Here is a 14,884-nt window from a genome sequence, read left to right as displayed (position 1 = left end):
GCAAAGCATGGGTCAGCTGCCCCCATCTCTCCCCTCACAGATGTAGCAGCGGTGAGATGAAGTCAGTCCCGGTGCTGGGATTAAAACCCCTTCCCTTGCACAGAGTCCGTGCAGAAATCCTCAGGATCAGCAGAGTTGCAGTTGCTTGCAGTGCTTTATCCAGACTTGGCTGTAATGCGGTTTGCATATTTCTCTCTTCGCTTTTCCACTACTTCCAAATGCCAGTCCTTGAAACATTTGCTTCATTTTGAGTTGCTGTGACTTGTGCTTGAACTCCACGCTACATTCGGTCTGTGCATGACAGGGCTGAACTGTTCTGCACTGGAAATAAATGCATAACTTTCTGAGAGACATTATATGTCAGAACAGCAGTAAAAATAATTAAGTCATTGCTCTGTGGGCCTTTCTGTGACTTAATCGTTCAGCTGTAGCTTCACAGCCTGTGTGCTTCAGGCTGGCTGTAGCTAGATACGATTTTCTCCAAACGCAGAAGGCTGCAAGTCAGAGAAGCAGGAAAAATGTAACTTTTTACTGGCAAAGCATGATGATTTCCTGGCAGTAGAGTTACATTTTATATAGCCCTTATTATTCTTCTGAATAAGCTTTTATATCCACTTGGATAGAGGAGAGGCTGCATAAATATACCATTTTAATGCATATAATGCCTTCTAGGCTTGAACTCAGTAAAATGGAGGCACCTGGAAAAATATTAGCTTGCAGAACTTGCTTACTGTGCAGGTATCCTCATTAGAAAAATAACCTCCATCAAACCATGGGGATGGGCATGAGCCCTCTCCCTCGCCACGCTGGACCGGCAGCTGCGATGCAAACACCAGGTCCCGTATAGACATGGGCTAAACATCAGATTTAGGCTTTTCCTTTATGGCCAGAGGCAGAGCTTGCGGCAGCGGAAGATGTTTGTGGGCAGCACTCAGCTGGGAGGAACAGAGGGATGGAGGCTGCAGGAATGCATGGAATTTGGCCACGAGGGTCCCTCAGCACCCAGACATGGGGAAGGAGAAGGAGGAGGAAGAGGTCGTGCAGCCCACAGATGGTGCTGAAATGGGAATTGGCAGTGGGCCTTGCTGGAGGATTTATAGAGGCTCTTGGTCCCACACCAGCCCCAGACCCACTGGGGTGATGTTCATCTCCACATGCCCTTGCAGCAGCCTAGGGTTGGCAGGTCAGGTTTGGGGAGCACCAAATCCTAAATACAGAAAAACCCAAACCAACACAAACTAAGTGTATTCACAGCTCTCAGGTGCCTTCCTGGGGTTCAGTGTCAGAGCAGTGTACTGCTGGCTTGCAAGGGCAGATGCATCCCCAGGAAGCCCAGCTGATATTCTCCTCCAGCCGCCTGCTACCCCAAGCAGTATCCCCATCATCTCTCTGTATATCTCACATAAAAGGAGCTATTGAGTTAATGACCCATAGAAAGTGGGCTTGAGTTCGTGCAGAGGCACGGGGAGGAGTATGAGGACATTAATTCTCCTCTGAGCTGGCAGCTTCACTCTCCCCTTCATTCACCAGCAGGACCAAAACCATCTCTATAGGGTGCTGGGCAGCCAGGACCACACCAGTGTTCAGGCAGGGCCAGCACAAGCGGCAAGTGTTATCTTATCTCCGTCCTTATGTTCACTTTGGCTGCTTTTTCACCTAAGAAATTGTGCATGTGGTTTTTTTGCTTGAACTTTGGTTTGCAGTTAATTTACACTTTTTCTTTGCTTTGTTGCCATTATTTCTGATTGCTTTTTTTTTTCTTTCTGCCTCCTTTTTTTTTTATTTCGCCTTGCCATCTTCAGCCAGGCTATGTAAGAGACTTGGTAAGTGACAGCAACAATAAAATAAAGATAAATTTAAGATAAAGATTAAAATAGCCTAGAGCCCCTTCGGTTTGGAGAACAGCAGGGAAAAGACTAGCAAAACCTACACTCTCCCCGAGAAACGTGGGCCCTGTGTGGTTTTTATAATGGTCCCCAATGATTCATGCTGTGAAACTGGAAACCCTACACCAGAAATTTGCCCCACCGTTTGCTCACATCCTGCATCTTAAACTGACTGAGCCTGAGCAGCTCTTTGCCTCCAGACAGCTCAGATCTATATTTGCTTTTATATGTCTGGAGATACGAAGCAAAAGCAGCTCCACGTTATCAGCTGTGGTCACGGGGTTTGAGCAGTCATAGCTGAAATAAGACCTCAGGGTAGAAATTGATTGTGTGTGTTCATAACCACGCTGGCACCCATACACCTCCCAAGTCATCACCCATTCGCATGACAGTCGAGATGCCACTAATGACCCCCTTGCCTAAAGCTGGTGTGTCTCACCGCCCGCAGATCACGGCACGCATCCTGGAGGCCCATCAGAACGTTGCCCAGATGAGCCTCATCGAGGCGAAGATGCGGTTTATTCAAGCCTGGCAGTCGCTGCCGGAGTTCGGCATCACACATTTCATTGCAAGGTTGGTGGGTCTGCTGGGAAGAACAGGAGGGGTTTCATGAGCATGGAGCAGGTTAGATATGCAGCACATCCTTAGCTGTGGAAATGGAAGTGGAACTGAAATCAAACAGCAGTAATTGCATTGGCTCATAAACCTAATTTTATATGTTAACTCAGCTGCTGAGTTTAACACACGTAGCTGTGTATCGCAGGCATGCATTTATTAACCTCTCACTGTGTCACAGGTTCCAGGGGGGCAAGAAGGAGGAGCTGATCGGCATTGCCTACAACCGGCTGATACGGATGGACGCGAGCACGGGCGACGCCGTCAAAACCTGGCGGTTCAGCAACATGAAGCAGTGGAACGTGAACTGGGAGATTAAAATGGTGAGCTGGTGTTTTACACCTCAGGCGCTTCCTCTGCTCCTGTGATGGGAGACAGGTGCTGCTCTCGGAGGTGGGGGGGGTGTTAATTCAACTTTGTAAGTCAGCTTGTAAAAAGTCAGGTTTTCACAGTGCTGTTTTCTAAAGCATGTCCCATCCAGCTGCATTGATGTGATACAGTTTCTCCTCCCTCCTCTTCTCCCTCCTTAGAGATCTAGCAGAGCTTGTCCTAACTGTTGGTGGAGTTGAATATGACCCTTAAACAAAAGAACAGCAAACCCTGAACCTGTCTTTAACACAGTTACACGCTTCCTGCATAACCATTTTCTCTGGTCTCTGAACACCCACTCAAAGGCAGCAAAATAAAATCAGACTAGAACTGATGCTCAGGCTTGACCCTAACAGTAACATAAATGGACCGGCTTTATATGCACTAAAATTCCTTTTATTTGCAGTACAGCTCAAACTTCCATGTAAGTAATGAAAAGCAACAGTAGAGCCATCACTAGGCTCCAAGATGGGCTTTTACCCAACTGTTAAATTTGGATGAGCAAACTTTCTCTGCTCCTTTTCAGTGGAACATCAGAATTGCCAGGGATACGTGAGGGCTTTTCTTCTACGGTTTGCAGTCATTAAGAGTTGCTAGAGAAATTATTCAGCTTCCCCTCTGCCTCAGAGTCTTTGTTTTGACTCTGTTGCAAGCCCGAATATCCCAGTTATTCGTCTCGGATAGTCTGCTGGGAATTCCCTTCCCTCCTGTAGAGCTGTCGCTGATGGGGGGACAAAAAATTAACAGGCATCAATAAACAGGCAGTCTATTCAGCCACTGCAAAATGAGCTCCCCCCAGCCCCCACTGAGCATTTCTACAGCCAAATTTCCACTTACAAAACCAAAACTCACAGGAAAAAGTGAAAAGATACCGCTGAGAGATGCAGATGTGCTGGGTAATTACCTGTGAGTCACGGCAGAATGAAAGGTGTAATGAGAATTTAAGTAAATAAATAAAAAGATAAATAAAATAGAAAATTAAATAAAAGTAAGAGGTATTTGTGTGTCTAAACATTTGAATAATAGTCACTGTATCATAGAATATCTCAAATTGGAAGGGAGCCATAAGGATCAAGTCCAAATCATCGTTTTTGTCACTGGCTTTTGCTTGGAAAAGGCATCTGGGTTAACAGAAAAAGGAGAATGAGACAGAGGGAAGAGCGTATGGCAGCGCCAGTCCTTCGGGTGAGCCTAACGCTGCGGTTTTGCTTTCTAGGTGACAGTGGAGTTTGCAGATGACGTTCGGGTGTCCTTCATTTGCACGGAGGTGGATTGCAAAGTGGTTCACGAGTTCATCGGCGGCTACATCTTCTTGTCGACACGAGCGAAAGATCAGAATGAGAGCTTAGATGAAGAGATGTTCTACAAACTGACCAGTGGTTGGGTGTGAGTCCCATGTACTGTACACCGAGAGGAAACCCCATGGCCATATTAATATTTAACTTTAAAAAGCTGTTCTTTGAAATATGCTGCTTAATAAAGTAAGCTTGAAATGTATCTTTTTTTTATCATGACAATTTTTGCATTACCAGACCAGTTAATCTGTGTGCACTAATGAGCACTTCTGTTAATTTGCTGTAACAAGACCGCATCTGGGCCAGGGAGATCGTGCTACTGGCCTTGAGATACAGAATCTGATGGGCAGATCAGGATAAGATTTGACTGACTTAAAATAGCCAATTTTCTATGAGAACTCTAAGCCATCTTCTTGTAAAGCCATCCAGGGCTTAACCTATATGAAGTCTATTTATCATGTTTAATGCATGAGTGTTTTCTTTTTCTTTGTGTTTTTTACTCTGTACATGTGACCTATTTGGAAGTCGTCCCACCTGTAAGTAGAACTGCCATCTCTCCTTTCACACTACATGCACCAGGACTGCTGCAGGTGCCTGACATGACTTTGAAGACAGTTGCGTGTGGCCTCGAAGATGACCTTCTGTTAATCTGTTATAGCTTGGTTTTATTTGTTAACTTGCCTTTTGATAATCATTTATATTGTCTTATTTTTTTTAATTTTATTTTATTTTTACACCATATTGTATTATGACACTTTTAGTATTCACCAGCATAGTCACTGTTCTGCCTATGATATGCAAACTTTTTCATTACAATATGAAGTAAAGGTCTATGAAGTACAGGTTTTGTGTAACTAATGTAAAAAACACAAATTTTATAAAATTGTACAGTTTTTTTAACTAGTCTCACAAGCCAGCTAGAATACTGCATAGATTTGGAGTATCAGCATTAAGTCTAGAATGTCTGTAAGGGGTACTGGGAGTAACCAAGAAACAAAAGGAAACAAAAACCAAAACCCCACAATTTTAGTCCAGCAATTTTTTATCTAAGTTAAATGGGATTTCAGAGCTGCGCCACAACACCCTCAATAACCCATACCCAGGGCCAGGACCTCCCTGTTCGTTAAGCCAGCGCCGCATTAACACTAACAGAGAGGGATCTCCTGCCCCACTTAATGCTGAGGAATAACCAGTGTTGTGTTCCTGTAGTCTGTGGTTTCAGGACTATATACAAATGCATTTTATTTTAAATAAAAGTCAAATCTTTTATTTAATATTCAGCTGCTGCTCCTGGTTTTTGTGCTTCAACTGCGCTACAGCAGGGCCTTAAGCGTATCCCATGTGATTCAACCACCCTGTGCCATCCCTACACTTCCTCCCAACACCTTATCCTGAGCTTTCTGAAACAAAATGGTACCAAAAGCAAAGCAAAATACAGGGATGGGCCAGGAGTGGCCAAAGCCCTGTTCCCTGCCCAGGCAGGCAGTGGCGAAGCAGCCCAGGGATGCAGGGAAAGATGCTGCTAGGACACATGGAGTCAGTATCCTGCCATCACCTAGTTTGAAGACTGCTGGTGGAGCATTGAGCTCAGTCACAATGGCAAAAAGGAAGATAGATTTGCAAGTCAGCCTTAAACCAGTGTATTTCAGCCCTTCATTTGGCAGTGAAATGAAACTGGGTTTGCTGCCACAGGGGAGCACTACAGTGGCAGATCCTGCAGCCACAATGCACCAGTGAGGGCCCTTGACCAGCTGCCCAGCACACACAGTGCTGTTGTGCAGGAATAGGGTGCTGCCTGGGTAGAGAAGCCAGTAAGGGATTCACCAAGAGAGCTCCATGCACAAAAACACCCTGAGGGACGGGCCAGGGACATTGCTTGGCCACATCTGGTTCAGCTCCCAGCTTCAGGTTCTCCCATCCCAATATGGCAGAGCCATAGCAGGGCTGGAGGGAGGTGAGGAGGGATGCGAAAGGGGGCAGGTGAGGATGGCTGCTCACCTGCATGTCTGGGCGGAACAGAGAAGAGCAAGCAACAGCAACACCCACAGCCCTTCCCCAGGCACAAGCTGAATTTGCTCCCTTGCAGGTGGGTGCTCAGAGGAAATCGTGTGTTTCCACATCACTGATGCGTTCCTGCAGTGATCCTTGTGCTCTTGGACAGGCTGCACTCTTGCTCCATAAAAGCAAGGGGAATGGGTGGCCTGATGGTGCCGGGCGATTCCTCCCATTCCACAGTCAGGCTGCAAATGGGAGCATTGCCAGGGCAGAGGTGTGCTTGGGACGTGCCGGGGATGCTCCCAACCCTGCCCCACGCCTGTTCTTTTGGGTGCTGGCAGCTCCCCACTGCCGAACAAGCCCGGGCAGCCCTAGGAGGCACGCGAGCAGCAGCGGCGTGCACGCTTCTGGCAGGCGGCGCTGGGATCTTGGCTGGATGGGGGTGAGGCACAGCAGTAAGAACGTGCCTGGCCTGGAATAGCATCGGAGATGAGCGTGTGACGGGGATGGCTCGCTCAAAAATATTTACCTCCTTTTCCACAGCCTGAGGTTATGTGGGGTGGGGAGGTGTAACGGGGAAAGGAAAGGTGGGAAGAGAAGGTGCATCCTGTCCCCAGTCCATCCATCCCTGGCCACATCCACACGGTTCCACTACAGTGAATTGGGGCCCGATTTTGCAGCTGGGGGAGGTGATAAGACAGGAAATGCTAAGCAGAAAAGTAGAGGAGGTCGGGGAAGGGGCATGGGAAGGCAGAGGCTGCTTTCAACCCCGAGGATGGGAGCTGGGAGAAGCTGGGTAGGAAGCGGGGAAGCAGTGAGAGGGTCACAAGGAGCTTTGAGGGGATCCAAAGGAGGCTGCCAGGGTTTCTAGGATGTCTTTCCTTTCTGCTAGGATTAAAAGACACAAATAGAAACGAGCTGTTAGAGAGGAGAGTGCAGGGGGATATAAAAAAGACTGGTTTATCTGAAGAGATAAAATACAGCACAATGGGAACTGCTACACACTGAGGCCGGACACAGGAGTGAGGAGGGAGCACAAGGAGCACATTGCAAGATGGCTTGGGGAGGAAGGTGTTGAGAGTGGAGCCTGTGAGAGGGGACGGAGGACCCACCCCAGGGACAGGCGGCAATGACAGCCAGGCAGCAGGAGGACAAGGAGAACAGGAGCTGTTTGCTCTGCCGCTTCTCCCGTCATCATCGGACATCACTGCTGGACGATGCTGAGTCGAAGGGAATCCAGGACATGGTGGGTGCAGAGGGTTTCCAGCGATGTGCTGGGGAGAGGTGTCAGAGGCTGGGTGCGTTTGAGGGTGCTTGGGCATTAAAGCAAAAAATGGAGGATGAGGAGGTCTTGGCAATGCAAATCCTAGCTCCTGCAGCACCAACACTGAAGGGAGATGTAGAGGTTTATTCTGCTGATGCAATGAAATCTGGCCATGGGTGACCCTTTTAGGTAAACAAAGCAAACCAAATTAAAAACAAAAGAGAAGAGAAACCAGCCTGTGGGTGTCCACAGCCCCTTGGGGTGAGGAAGAGCAGTAACCGTCTGACATCCACAATCTGGTGGCTGCCCTGGGGGAAAAACAATTAACTATCTTGATAAGCACATTATGGGGATAGATGTTCAGAGCCAACAGCACTGCTTAAACCTCATTTTAACCCAAACAAGCATCAGAGGTGCCTGAATATGGGATTACTCCAGCCCTACATCAGTGGGCAGGGCTGGGGGATGGATGCTTCTCCCTTGCTGACCCTTCTCCAGGACCTTGAGGAGAGGAAAGGAAAGAATAAATTACTTCACCGAAAGGTTCTGATGCAAACCGGCTGCCAGGGTTAAAAACCACTCCACTCGGTGTGCCATGGGGCTTTGCATGCCTTTCTGAGCAAGGTACTGGCTGCAGTGTTGGCTGGGATTCATACGGCTTTTTAAGCCCCAAGTAATTCAATCCCATGCAGATGGGCAGGTCACATAGCGGTTTTAGAGCAGGAACAGCATAGGTTTGTACTGCAAGAGATTCACAGACCCGTGGAGAATTTAAAAACAAAGCAAAAATGAAGTATCTCCAAAACAAGGCTGTCGCCTGCAGCAAGGGAGGAGGCGAGAGCCGGATGGCCTGGGTTCAGGGGCACATCCTGCTGCTGTGAATCAATAGAAAAAGGGTATCTGGGGAAGCTGCTGGTTTTTGGGGGGCAATAATACAAAATGACCCCCAAACACTACAAAAGGAGGCAGGTTATTGCCTACAACCGGGACATGTGGGAGCATGGGGTTTATTTCCAAAAGCCCCACCCCAGTCCTCCCATCAAGGGATGTCCACCCTAGACATTGGGGCTTTCCTGCAGTAGGCAAGGGCTAAAGAAAGGTAATCAAATTAATCAATTATTCATTAATCATCCAAGCTGGATGAGTCATTTCAGCATCTCAGCCCTGCAGGAAGCACACTGGGGTTTTCCAGACTTTGGGTTGGGAAGGGGCTCCCAGATTCCTGGTGCTCACACCACAGATGAATTCAAGTGCCTTCCCCTGCCTTGTCCAGCCCCTCCAAGCCCCTCACTTTGTTGAGCATCAGAGGGGTTGGGATGAGCAGCACCTTTCACCCGACCTGCCCTGTGTGCTGCAGGAGAGGCACTCTGGGCACCCCTGGGGACACTTGGGGCCACAAGGGATTTACCCAGCGTTGACCAGGGATGCAGGAAACCCAGACCAGGCGTCGCCACTGCCAGCCAGGATCCAACCCAGAGACAAAACCACATGCGGATGTGAGATGCCTGTTTCAGTCCAGCTGCCAAGAAGCCCTCACTTCTAAGTGTATTAACCCTCATCTTGATGCAGGAAAGGATGGTGAAGAGGCAAAGCCCTCAGCAACAGCACCAGTTCAGATGGCAGGAGCAGTTTCATCAGTCTAATTGAATTCAGACTGATCAGTGACCATGCTCACACGGCTCAAAACCTTTCTGGAAACCAGTGGGGGGTTTGTTTGTTTGCTTTAAGTATCAGAAAAGCACTGTATGCTTTTATTTGTGGCACCAAGGCACTAAAGAGATAAAAGATCTATAAATATCTGCTGGATGTTATAGATTTAAAAAGTTCCTCCCCGCGTGCCTCTTTTCCCATCAGCACCAGTGCAATGCGGACCAGGCAGCTCAGCCTCATGCCTGTTCCCCTTTCGATTGGCATCCCAGCCTTCCTTTTGAAATCCCCTGCATCCCTCCAGCTGTTCGACATATTTCAGGCTTGAGTCTCCCCCCAGAAACTGCTTCTTTGGTTTCTCTTAAGCCCTCCCGTCTGGTTTTCATAACTGCAGAATGCAAAGGGGGACTTTTCCCAGGGTGTTATCAAGGCCTCAGGTCTGAATGCCCCTGGGATGGAAACCCAGACCTTCCCCACTGAAAACAGCCGTGCCGATGGGTGAGCACACGCTGGGGAAGGAGAGGACGGGAAACACCAGTTTAAGAAGAATTTAAAATCTCAACATGCCAAAATCACCCCAAAAGCTGCCAGGGAACCAGCCCACATTGGTTTGATCAGCATTCCATCTGATCCGTGCCAGAGGCTGCAGCGCTCGCACTTTGGGCGGGGGGGGTGTGTGTCTTTTTTTAATTTGACACAGGAGCATCAGAATATTTCCTAGAGCCCAAAGGCCAACCCCATGTTTCAGTGACTCAAATACGCAAGAACCTGTCAGATACTGAGACAATTCAGAGCTTTCCCTTTGATCCGTAGCTAAGACAAAGACCTGAAAATGGAGCTCCCCTCTGCTGTCAGCTCCCGGTGAGGCCACAGCTCCCCGGCTGGTGGGAAGCCTCTGGCTGCAGGACTCCCACTCCCCCTGCTCTGAGAAAGCAGCAGTTTGAGCAAATAAAGCATTTGCTCTGGGGGTTGGGGTTTTTTGTTTTTGGCTTTTGGTCAGCAGCTGGTCAGCCTCTAATGAGCAAGCTGGGCTTTGATTTCCTGCCTGGGAAAGGGGGTGTAAAGGAAATGGGAGAGGATTGGGGTTAGAAATTTGACTCACGCCATCAATCCTGGCTGGGAGTTGCTCCCCTTTGTCCCCTGCCCAGGAAAATGTCCCAGACGGAGGCACTGGCTTGGCTCGGGGACAAGCATAAGGGGCCACAAGGGAATTGCAGCAGTGTCTAGAGAAAGTGAAGCCCCGTGGTCCCAGCCTGCCCAAGGAAAGACAACACTTGCCCCTGTGCTGCCTTCCACAACAGGCCTGCACCATCTGGAGCATGCGGGTTGAGACAGCAGTGGTTCTGTTGGTCCTCCTGTGCAATTCCCTAATTCCAGGGCAGAGCACCACGGCCAGGCTCTGGGTTAGCTCTACCCCATGGGCACACCAGCAGGAGAGAGGATGATGGTCCTCTGCAGAATAAGCACATCAATAAGCTCATTCCCTTCACTGTGTTTCCAGCTGGCTCTGTTGCCGGCTCGCTCCAGGCAGAAAGCAGAGGGGAACCTGCAGCCAGCTCCCTGACATCGACATCCCTTTCCACAGGGCTCCTCTCCTTGTGTGTTCCTCTTAGGGCTTCGGCACTCACAACATCAAACATCCCAAATGCAATCCCACCAAACCCCAGCACCTTGTCCCAGGTGGACAAGGCTGGAGCTACCAGCAAGCCACAGCTGTGCTCCCCACATCCAGCCCAGGAGCAGGAGGGGCAGCTCATCATGCAATGCATTCAAGGGACTCCCTCACTGTGTTTAGATGTGGTGAAGGTCTCCCTTGTTCCTCACCACAGTAACTGTGGGTATTATCTCTCCCAAGCAACAGGTATGGCCAGACCTCACCTAGGACACTTGAGAAAAACTGGGTTCCTGGTTTCCCTAATGGCTCTCAGCAGATTTAGGCAGGAGGGCAAACAAAGAGCTGCTGCTCACTATTGGTGACCTCAAGGAAAGAGTTTCATGTAGTTTGCTTTTACAAAGGCAGTGAGGGCCAAGAGGGCTCTTGGGAATGGCAAACCTGGAAAGAAGCAGACCAGTAATCCTTGGAAAGTCTCTAGGTGTGTCACTGGGAGCTGGGCTTGTGCCGAGACTCAAGTAGGCTCTGGTCCTGGCCCAGCAATCAGATCATCCCATCCCCTCTGCCTCACTGCCCCCGATAAAAAACACACCATGATGTCCCACCCCAAACAAACACATGGTAAAAATGCTCTTGGCCAGCCCAGACCCCAAGGTGTCCCCATCCCTACCCACCCTGCCAGGGGGTACAGAGCTGCCCCGAGGCCACCTCCAGCACCAGTCTGTGCTGTGCCCTGTCCCAGGCGGCTGTCTGCAGGGACCACATCTGATTCACATCCTCTCACAGCTGAAAGTCATGTGTCAGGCACTTCAAAGGACAAGGCCTTATAGCTGAGGGGCTCCCCAGTGGCACAACCCCCCCCCCCCCCCCTACACACACACACTACAGAGTCTGGGTGATGGCTGGGGGCGGCCGTTTTATCTCCTGAATGTTTTTTCCCTTTCCTATAAACAGGAGGAGCTGCTGGGAACATGTCTGGACCATCAGGGAAATGACGGGGTGGGAGGGAGTAGCTGTTAAATCTTCAAAAGCACTGCAGTGCCGGATCCTGGAAGAGCTGCTGAGAGCAGGGAACATCACTGCTAGGGCAATGAGCACTAGGTGAGCTCTTCTAACATTTTTGTTTAATGCAGAATTGCAAAAAAAAGGAAATAAAAGAATACTTTCAGCAACCTGAAAGATGAGCACACCAACCCTCCCAGCCCTGCAGCTCTACACGTGGCACAGATAAAGAGCTACACTGCCCCACAGATTAACCAGCCCCTGGGAACAGCACGGTGCACAGGACAGAACCAGGCCCCAACTGGTCCCCTGGCACACACAGCCAAACCCTGTGCTATCTCAGATGTCCCCAGTGCCTGGGAATGAGCAAAATCTGGAACTAACACCTCCCAAATTGTCCTTTAAGCCCTCTGCAACCAAGTTAATTCCTGCCCCTTAATAACGCCATTAATTAATCCAGAGTTCAAAAATAGCCCAGCAGGATTTCCTGCCTCCCTTTCCTCCCCTCCAACCACACCACAAGGTAAGAGAAAGGAGGAGAAGCTCATAAAGCAGCATGAAGGGAAGATGCTCCATGAAGACCATGGTACCTCCCAGCATTATCTATCATCTCTCGTTACATTTAGAGCAACCCTCATACTTCCCCTGCCCTTGCACAACCAAAGCACAGCTCATCTTTTCCATCCCACACATGGAACACACAGGCAATAAGCCCTCCAAGATACGCTGTGCTTCATTAAAGTCAGGTCATTAAGTTCCCGCAAAGCACCTGGGATGCAGGCAGACTGGCAGGGACCCCGTATGCCCCGCTGCAGGCGCAGGTCCACACATGCGAAAGCTGCAATGTGATGTGTAATAACTCCACCTAGAGGGAAAAGGGCCGGGCAACACGGGTGAGCCTGCAACCGCCTTGGATCAAAAGCCTAGCTGTCCCCTCCTACTCCAATTGCCAGTCACTGGTCTCACACACGAGATTCACGGCCATCTCACGAGTGAACTCCGAGTCCTTCACTCACCTGAAGTTTCACTCCTCCCTGGCACTTCCTACAGCATGGACATCTCTGTGGATGGACCATATGGCTCAAAACTGGTGGGGAACTCTGAGCAAACGTATCTTGTCAGCCTCCCTCCCAGGGCTCCAATACACCCAGTGCTAAAATCCCCCAAATGTGAGCTTGTTCTCTGCAACCACATGCTCTGGCTTGCTTTCTTTTCTCTTTTTCTCAATAGTAGATCTATCTGCAGTTAGATTAACAATAATAAGAGATGGAAAGTGCCTCCTGTCTCATCCAGACCCTATGCTCATCCCCAGGAAGGAAGGAAGGAGGGAAAAAAGAAAGGAAGAAAGGAAGAAAAGCCAAATGCCTGCTCAGCCTCTTTCAGGCCCTGCTCCCTTCAGCCCCACTGCCCTTCCAGTGGGACTCCAGCCCACAATTTGCCAGCTCTGGGCATAGGAATCGGCCACCATTTTACTTTTTTGTCTCTGTAACCTTGGAAATTGGAGACGGAGAGAACATCGGCTTCAGCTTCTGTTTAACAACTGCCACTTAATCACTGCACACACAGTGCAGCCCGGGCAGAAGACGAAGCATTTCCACCGTGATGGATAAACAAGAGATGAAGCCTGCCAAGCGGCTCACATGGCAATATTATCCTCTGCCTGCTCAGCAGCTTGGATTCGGGGTGTGCTTCTTCCCAGGCCCCACGTTTAGCTCCACCAGCAGCCAGCTGCCAAGGGACATGGCAAGGCTTTTCTGCCACGGCCCTGCTGAGCCTTCAGCTGGGATGGCCACAGAGCTGGGACTCACGTACCATTGAATTGTGAGAGCTCCCTCCTGCCTAAAGCTTCTCTCCAAAGCCCTTCCTGCCGCCCATCCTGGCAGGGAGACCACTCTGTCTTCAGGTTTCAGGGGACCTGACTGTTCAGGACGGACACTTGCCCATGCCCAAACCTTGGCTGCCCCAGAGCAGCACAGAGACCAGTTTTGTCCATCAAATGTGTCTCCCAGCATCCATGGAAGGGGAGGACAAGAGATCAGGGCTGTATTTCCTTTGAGGAAGCATCAGTCCTGAATTTAATCAAGCTCATACAGAGGTCGTAACCTTTGGGAAATACAGGAAGATCCTCTTTAACCAGCCCAGTGATGGGACATTGGGTGAGACAGCATGTTTGCAGAGACAGTTGCTAGACAAATGCAACCTTAGCACCACCGGCCTGTATGCGGTGGAAGGGGAAAAGCTAAAAGCTGTTATTTACTCACTAATCCATCCAGAGAAGATAGTTTATCGTATCCACAGTGTGCTCATTTTGTATGGGAAGGCTGGGGAGATCTGTCATTCGAAGCACTCTGTCTGCAGCTGATGAGAAATGTTCTTTTACCTGCAGGGACTGTCAATCTCTGGTTACCTGCAATGCACTTGTACCCACTGTGCACAGGTTAAGGACACTTCAGGATCAAAAGTACTATTTGGGCTGTGTGCCCCATAACATCAGATCTGTTTTTGATCTGATCCCAACTCGTTTTTTGGGGTGACCTGATACTATTTTACTTCTTATAAACTAACCACATCCAAAGGAGTGTGACAGCGATAAGTTTCCTGCTGGAGTCCCTTTCGCATGGTTTTTAAGCCCCAGCTTGGACTCTTTAAGTTGCAAGATTTGAGTATTAATATTTCTGTTGGCCTCAGATGGGGAATTTCTCCACCTAAAAAAAAGTGTTTCTGGGCCATGGACAGGAGAGACAAGAAAACCTGAAGACACCAAACTCATGTGTCTTCCAGCCTCCATGGATAGTGTGTTAGGGCTGCCTCTGCCAGGGGCAGCCTCGGCTTCCCTCCCAAAGCAACAGCTCGGGAAGGGGGCTGTGACACATCTGTGGTTCCTAAAACTTCCCCTTCCCTCGCAGTTAAATGATCTTTAGCTTCTTGTTTAAAGATGGTGTAACTATTTCCAGCGAGGTACAGACGGTCCAGATGCACTTTTTTCATAACTGCACTAATGCTATCACAAACCCCAAATAAATACCATTTCCCGGGTCCCAGGTGACCATCTGAATGGTGGCAGAGCATTTCTAAAGACTGCCAGGTCTTTATTTAGAGTTTGAATACATATTCAATTTCTCGTTATCCATCCACAGGCAATATCTGGGGAGACACAGCAGCATTCTTCTTCCCTCTGGCAGACAGATGGGGGTTAAGC

At 49.2% G+C, this 14,884-nt stretch overlaps 1 protein-coding gene across 4 annotated transcripts in view; it reads left to right on the top strand.

The window, feature by feature from the left end:
• FERMT2 (FERM domain containing kindlin 2) overlaps positions 1-5,445 on the top strand; it is a 51,091-nt gene extending 45,646 nt beyond the window's left edge. For 2 of the 4 annotated variants that reach the window (XM_061462544.1, XM_061462541.1), the window contains 4 exons: positions 1,803-1,823; positions 2,335-2,459; positions 2,683-2,824; positions 4,087-5,445. In XM_061462544.1, the coding sequence (XP_061318528.1) occupies positions 1,803-1,823; positions 2,335-2,459; positions 2,683-2,824; positions 4,087-4,260 (462 nt within the window). In that variant the 3' untranslated portion in view covers positions 4,261-5,445. The remainder of the gene's footprint in view (positions 1-1,802; positions 1,824-2,334; positions 2,460-2,682; positions 2,825-4,086) is intronic. The other 2 variants (XM_061462545.1, XM_061462543.1) reach the window with 1 other exon arrangement.
• The last annotated feature ends 9,439 nt before the right edge of the window (positions 5,446-14,884 follow it).

Source organism: Pezoporus flaviventris, unplaced genomic scaffold (assembly GCF_033815535.1).
Source record: "Pezoporus flaviventris isolate CSIRO_AGI_PZ_B2104156 unplaced genomic scaffold, CSIRO_AGI_Pfla_v1 ptg000035l, whole genome shotgun sequence".
Taxonomy (NCBI): domain Eukaryota; kingdom Metazoa; phylum Chordata; class Aves; order Psittaciformes; family Psittacidae; genus Pezoporus; species Pezoporus flaviventris.
Note: the sequence above shows the minus strand (reverse complement) of the source record. Positions and strands in the feature narration are given on the sequence as shown.